The sequence below is a fragment of the Hakea prostrata genome, chromosome 9 (assembly GCF_041222555.1).
Source record: "Hakea prostrata isolate BN-2017 chromosome 9, UWA_Hpros_2, whole genome shotgun sequence".
NCBI lineage: Eukaryota > Viridiplantae > Streptophyta > Magnoliopsida > Proteales > Proteaceae > Hakea > Hakea prostrata.
This window is the reverse complement of record NC_142608.1, coordinates 33,186,563-33,194,213: the sequence shown is the minus strand read 5'-3', so window position 1 is coordinate 33,194,213 and position 7,651 is coordinate 33,186,563. Positions and strand designations below refer to the sequence as shown.

At 35.7% G+C, this 7,651-nt stretch overlaps 1 protein-coding gene across 1 annotated transcript; it reads left to right on the top strand.

The window, feature by feature from the left end:
* The first annotated feature begins 1,882 nt into the window (after positions 1-1,882).
* Positions 1,883-7,117, top strand: LOC149005139 (U-box domain-containing protein 45-like). The gene is made up of 2 exons (XM_089168500.1): positions 1,883-2,533; positions 5,543-7,117. Exons 1-2 carry the CDS (start codon positions 1,947-1,949, stop codon positions 6,390-6,392), a joined length of 1,437 nt encoding a protein of 478 aa, XP_089024626.1. The 5' UTR covers positions 1,883-1,946; the 3' UTR covers positions 6,393-7,117.
* Positions 7,118-7,651: the final 534 nt, after the last annotated feature.

Below are 7,651 nucleotides of genomic sequence, written 5' to 3'. Positions count from 1 at the left end.
ATTGTGATTGGATATACTTGCTAAGTTTTTTTGAGCTTATCCTTCAGGGGACTTATTTTTAGATAACCTTGCAGGTTCGGAAGAGAACCCATGCTACTGTATGGAGGACCCTTCCTTATATGGTGCAGCTCCGAAAGTCTTTGGAGAAGGTTATGACCAGTGGTCTAGCTAGCTCACAGGTTTGGATTGCTCTGATGGTTCCTATTGAAGGCAGCTGGCATCATCTTGTTCGCTGATGGAGTCGTGAGTTAGATGCTGACCTGAAGCTACAAGAGCATGACCCAACGATGAAGAAGATGAAGGTTGAAGAAGAAGAAGAGCCAATAGAAGATGTTGATTTGATTTCTCTTGTTTCTTCTAGACCTTTACTTTTATTTGTATTAGATTTTGATCTGCCTTACACGTATGTTTGTGGGGTATATTTCCGCTATACTCTACAGTTATCTTTAGATTGGTATCTTGTTTCTGCACTCTGATATTCTTTTGTAATCCTTCTGAGATCATTTATTGACTTTTATTATTAAATTACTTGAATACAATGATTTGTTCTTGCTTTTGATTATGTTATTGTGCTAAGTGGATATGGTCGTTCCTAAACTCAATCTTCGAGGCTATGGATCACACCTCCGGTTTTCCAGATAGGGTACCGGCTAGGTGGATGTGACAGTTTTGATCCCAAGTCGCAGTATTTTGCTGGGTAGCTCGCCCAATGTTCTTTGTTCGTCTCATCATGACTTGCTTTTTGTTCCCACAGATGACGCCAAAGACTGTTGCGTCTCAGATCTGATCTTGGTCCCGACCTAGTTGGATTAACTCCTGAGTGATCTCCCGAGTAAAAAGATGGTGAAACCTACAAAAGATGTTAGACGAGGGCTGGCTAGGATGCCGGGCAACCGCCTCCGATGGCTAAGTCAGTTAGGGATCAGATTAAAGATCCTGAGGGAGTGCTGCTCGGGATTAATCAGAAAATGTTTGTGTCTTACCCAAGGGGCGAGTCCTCGTTAAATAGTGCATAAATTACCTTATTTAAAGCCGACAGGATCCCTACTATAGGCTCGATTACAAGCATGCTCAGTTGTCTCTGGATAGACTTGCCGCTTACATCGTCCTTACCTTCTCTGTCTTTGCGTGAGTGAAGCATACTGTATTTGTCCGGTGTGATCGAGACGAATCCCGATCACATAACCGAGTATCTAGTCGGGTGCATATCCCAGGCAAAGATCCGACTTGATTGCTTGCGTGCGTGCATGCCTCCGGTAACAATTATGATTACATGGAGAAATTGAATGCTTCACATGACTAGGTGGCATTCATTTCTCACTTGAACTTTTTCTTATTTTCTCAAGAAATGCAACTAAATTGCTCAATATATCATCCATTATCATCAAAGATAAAAAATTTCTTTTGGAGATGTTTCAACTTGACCCAAAGCGTGTTTTGTTAGTCTCAAGGTCAAGTGTTGACTTAAACATATCAAAATCAGTCTAGATTAGCCAAAAAATAAATTAATAATAATAATAAATAAATAAATTATCGCTTACATTCTGAAGATGATTTTTTTATATATAATTTAAATATGTCATTAAATTAAGTTGAATTTGTCATTAACCTTTACCAACAGAACAACCCTTTGATGATATTTTACTGGGTTGATTTTGTATCACCTAGTTTTAGTTAGAAGTTAGAACACTGTGATTTCTACCAGTTTGATCCAAGCGAATTGCGAAAAAACGATCCAAAGTTTCAAGTGACTCGGCCAAATAGACCGATCCAATTCACCAAAGGAATATTGAATATTGGGAGTCCAAGATCCGGTCCAACCATTGCCTTCTAAACTCAGCCGTCTCAGCGACTCTGTTTTAGTTCCACTATAGACTGATACTGAAATATTCTGTGCCAAGAAAAACTGAGTTTTTTCATTTTAAAAGTAAGATATCTGCTTCTGCATGTGCTTCTGCTCCCTCCTCCTCCCTTCCCGCCCACTTCCTCTCCCTCTCTCCCCTTACCTTCTCTGCGTGGATTTTCTTTATCTTTATCTATTAATTTCTCCATCGGTCTCTGTCTCTTCCCCCAAACATCAAGCAAACATGTCTGATACTACTCCTTGGTTCTATTCCTATACAAAACTTCGATTCTTCTCCCGCGTCCGACGCTTTCTTCAACTCAAAACATCCGGGAAGCTTTCCGGTTCCAGATTATCTGATCAATTCGATCAAGGCAAAACTGCAAAAGAAGAAAATAAGGAAGAAAAAACAGAGATCATGGGAAGCGAAGGCTCACATGGAACAGAGGAAGAAGATTTGCAAGTTGTGTTGCAGAGATCTGTAAAGAAACTTCACTTCGGAAGCTTGGAAGATAAAGATACTGCTGCTAAAGAAATCAAGAGATTGGCCGCAGAGGATTTGAAGACTAGGAAATCGATTGCCGCTCTCGGCGTTATACCATCACTCGTTTCGTTGCTTAACGCGGACGTGTTGGCTCGCCGGTTACTCGCGATTCAGGCGTTAATTGAACTCGCTAATGGCACTTTCACGTAAGTGTTCTTATTATAATCTCTGATTGTTCGTTTTGCATTTGGCCTATATTCAACTGCAGATGCTAAAATAAATCAGGATGATAGGCGCAGTCTTGTGTTCGTACTGCATCTGTTAGTTGTAGGACTATTTTCTTATTTTATCACTTATCGCTGGTTAACCGCCGTCGAAGATTTACTTCTGCCGGAGCGATCCTGAGAGTTCAGTTCCGCCGGACTTTAGCCAGGTGACGGACCAAAATACCCTTACTCTGAAACTGGGAGTCGTTGAATTGGCGGGGCCGGTGGCTGATAATAACAATTGGCTCCATATTGTGGACCCCACAAGTGAATGGTTCTTGCTTAACCGTTTGGTTGGTCTCTGAGCCATTGTTAATGCGGATTGATGCCAATCTGACGTCACAAAGAAACCCATTAAATCTGAATCCGAAAAACCTCCGATTACCGGGAGTTTTTAGTAGACATTGGCAAGGACTCAGGATTCAATATTGAGGGGTCGAATAATGGAAGTTTAGATTGGGAAAACACCCATATATTTTGTGGGCCCTTATAAGACCTAATGGGGTCCCATTTATGAATTATTTTATTATATTAAAGAATATGCTCACATATATTCTGTGGGACTCACATATATTTAATAAAAATAAATAAATTTCTAGTAATGATATGTTTTTTCAACAATATATAGGTAATTTAAAGCATTAATTAAAAAATATATATATACATGACTTCAACTCTTAAAAGTCAGGTGTAAATCAAAAAATTTTTTTAGATAAGAGATGCAAACCAATGGTAGTTAATTACCTTATTAACTGTATACATTTTATTTATGATATAACATAAAAAACAATTGCAAAAGAAATAAAGAAACAAATAATATAAAATCAAATAAAGAATAACAAAAAAAAATAAACAATAAATAAATTGAGAAAGAGAACGAGTACATAATTGTGGAGAATATTTTTTTTTCAAATTTTCTTTAACCTAGCCTTATAGAAAGGGAAGAAAAATAAATAGGAAGAAAGAAACCAAAGAGAATAAATAGGAATTAAAGAGGAAAGAGGAGAGAAGAAAGAGGTGAGATATGAGAGAATAAATAGGAATTGAGGAGTTAGTTTCTAATTAGGAATGATATTTGAATATCCAATATGATGTTTTTCCTTTAACCCACGTTTATAGAAAGAGAAGAGAATAAATAAGAAGAAAATATGTGAGAGAGAAAAGAGGCGAGGATAAATAAAGATTGAGGAATTAACCAACGGGGGTTGGTCCAAGTGGTAAGCAGCTTGGTTCGCTTAGGGCCTGTTTGGTTACTTAAGTCTGGAGATTTCAAATATCTAGAGATTTCAAATCTATAGATTTCAAATTTATGGAGTTATAATTTATAAAATTAGATGTTTGGTTGTGGAATGAAATATGTGGATTCATCCTAAAAAACTATTTGATCGACGTGATTTTTGTGAATGTGCAAATGTATAGTTTTTCTGAAATCTCTGAATTTCATCATTTACCCATAAATCTACAGATTCACGTTTTTAGTGTAAAAAGGTGAATCTCTAGATTTCATAAATCTAGAGATTTTTACAACCAAACGGGTATAATTCTCAGATTCATGAATCCAAAGATTTCAAATCTCTGGATTCATGTAACCAAACAGACCCTTAAGCAATGTTCCAGTATCGAATTCTTGTGGATGCAAAAAATCCCCACTGGGAGACTCACCCACCACAGCCAGGTGTGCGACGCGGGTTGAACCACCAGTTTATAAAACCGGGGTTGGCAAACCAAAAAAAATAAAATAAAAATTGAGGAATTAGTTTTTAACTAGTGATGATATTTATACTCATTATTTTATTTTTAAAATTTGTTATCAATATTGAGGGGAGGCCAAATAGTGACATTTCACATTTGAGAAGAGAAAAAAACTAAAACAATGAAGAAAATTAATATAAAAAGTAAAAAACTAAAGGAATTCTAAAAAGTTTAAAAATGCCCTCCCCCCGCGACTTAGTGGATCCGCCCTTGGACACTGGTTTGTCAAAAAGTTTTTTTTTTCGAAAAAAAAAAATTTAGAATAGTTTTTGAAGTTTCAGTATCTTCAGAATAGCCTGAGAGATTCTAATACAATTTAAACGATAGATATGGTTGTAACTTGTGACAGCAACCAAAATTTGCCTCTTAAACACTATGTGGAATAATTACCGAAAAAAACACTATGTGGAATACATTAGGTTGATCTTCCACAGTGAGTTCGTAGAATTTGAAGACATTTTCTTTTATCAGAAGTAAAATACATATAAACTTCCTAGGTAAGTAAATTATTATCTATATATCCTAGAATTTATTATGTTACAAGTGTTTCTTTGTGTCTAAAAGGCAAGTTAAAAATATAAAAAAATAAAAAAATATATTTATCTTTATTAAATCTTCTTATAACTAAATGAAAATAAAGAAATATAAAATCAATCATGATTTTTCTTAACACCTCTTCTTTCTTCTTTCGTTCTTTTTCCTTTAAAGTCTAAACAGGTATAATGTCAAAAAGAGAGTCTTTTGAGAATTTTGAATGTACCATCTAAGTCATCACTTAACCTTATCATTTTATTAATATTCAATTTTAAACATAAAGAATATAAACGTAATTTCAGGAGATATAAACATAGTGTAATTTACTCTATTATCAAGTGTATTTGATTTATTAAAGAAAGCTGTGGATCTTAAATGTCTCTGCTAATGTGGGTTCTGAAGTCTCAACCTACGCGCAGAAACCACGTGCAGAGTAGTATTTTTTTGTCAAACTAAAAATATAGAATAAGGTAAGAGACCATACAGATTTTGTTAGGTTGTTCAGATTCCTTTGGAGCAGTGGATAATCTAGAAAATTGGAATAGTTGACCAGTACTCTTCAAAAAAATCCATCCTTGATTTATATTACTATTAGATTATACAAATTTCTAAGTCTGACTTAGTTTGAACCTTAATTTGTTTGAATTCTGCATTGCTTTTCAGCAACAAGGCTCTCATGGTGGAGGCTGGGATTCTTTTGAAATTGCCAGGAAGCAACCTTCATACTTTGCAGGAGTCGCTGAGAGGAGAATTCGCAACACTCATGCTTTCTATATCTACTCTTGCTGGTACTCAATTTCATGTTGAATCATCAAAAATGCTCCCATTTCTCATTGGAAACCTTAATTTAAAGGCAGGAACTGAAGTCAAAGAAGCTTGCTTAGGAGCCCTGTACAACCTCTCTACCATGTTGGACAACATAGGACCATTGGTTTCTAACGGTGTAGTACCAACTCTGTTAAGTTTATGCTTGGATAAAGTTCCAAGTGAGAAAGCACTTGCAATTTTGGGGAATTTGGTAGTGACCATGATGGGTAAGAAAGCCATTGAAGGTCATCCAATGGTTCCAAAGGGTTTCATTGAGATTATGACATGGGAAGAGAAACCCAAATGCCAGGAACTAGCTGCTTACATCTTGATGATCTTAGCACATCAAAGCTCAGCTCAAAGAGAAAAGATGACAATGTTAGGAATTGTTCCTGTTCTTCTTGAAATTGCTTTGTTGGGAAGTCCTTTGGCTCAGAAGAGAGCATTGAAAATTTTGCAATGGTTCAAAGATGAAAGGCAAACAAGAATTGGAGCGCATTCTGGGCCTCAAACAGGAAGGATAACAATTGGTTCGCCGATGAACAAAAGTGAGACTAGGAATGGGAAGAAATTGATGAACAGTATGGTGAAGCAAAGTCTAAATAATAATCTAGAATTGATAACAAGGAGAGCAAATGGTGTCCCTGATTCTTCCAAGCTTAAGTCCTTGGTCATTAGTTCAAGCTCAAAGAGTTTGCCCTATTAATCAAACATGCATATCATCTCAATTTTCAAGTATGATGGTTGTATATTAGGTATAGGAATCCGGTTGTCCAAGCCCCCAACCTAGTTTCGATAAAAGCCATCCATATGGATCATGTATGGATGAAGGCAGCGAAACAAAGGCACTAAACTTGGGAGGCTTAAGTGTTAGTCTGTTGTATGTTAGAGGCCGAGTTAATGCCACAATCCAAGAATTTAGTGATACGAGTTTGGATTCACCATCGCAATACAATTACTAGTACATTGTTGGATTATGTACCCATCACATTCAATTAAATAAAGAGGGAAATGATGCCACATGATCACATGTAGTATGTGGCTCTTATGTCGAAACTATAGATAAAATCTAAACAAGATTGCATAGATTGATTAAAAAAACCAAAATATTGATAGAACAAAGTCATGATGCATGCCTTCTTGGGATCAATTGGAGACATACTGCAATGGAATCTTTTCTTCTATTTCTTATGAACAACATACTCACTTGTTGCTACTAGGATCTTCTCCTCTAAGCGTCTCTCTTTTCATTGGCTCTATAGAACAACTACTCTCTGAACTCTCTCTTTATGTGTATAGAATAATGTATGATTGATTAGCGTTAAAGGAGGGACCTAATATTTCCTTAACGCAACTCATTAGATCCTCCATTGATATTTAAGGGTCCTTAACTATTAGCCCACACTAGCTAGTCCATATTAAAATTACATTAACCATGTATCTCCCATATCAAATCAACTTAGGAAACCAAGTATTCTAACATTCTTCCACTTGGGCTATATTGATTGTAATTAGAGTCAAGTAAAATAGAACTCTTTTGTTTTTTAGAGAAACAGTTGAAAAATATGTTGAAAATGTTTTGACTTTTTTGTAGTATAGTAGTATAGCAACTAAATTACACTTTGTAGAAAGTCGTGATGTATCATTCTTTTATGCCCATCCAAATCTCTCACTTTATGTGACTTAATGCCACGAGAGAATATACTTAATGGTTCCCATAAACTTGTAAGTCATTTTTTAATGATTTGGTTTAACTATATATTTACGAGACAAAACTTAAGGCTTCAACCCCCAAAAAAAAAAACTTAAGGCTAATAAATAAATGCCCCCGCCTATGCTTAAAGTTAATACACACCTTAAAAATTATACAATATGCAACATAATAATAATCTAAATACTTGTGTCACAACAACATATAATGTTTTTTTTTTGGTAGAAAATTCATTTCTTCAAGCAGAGAGACAG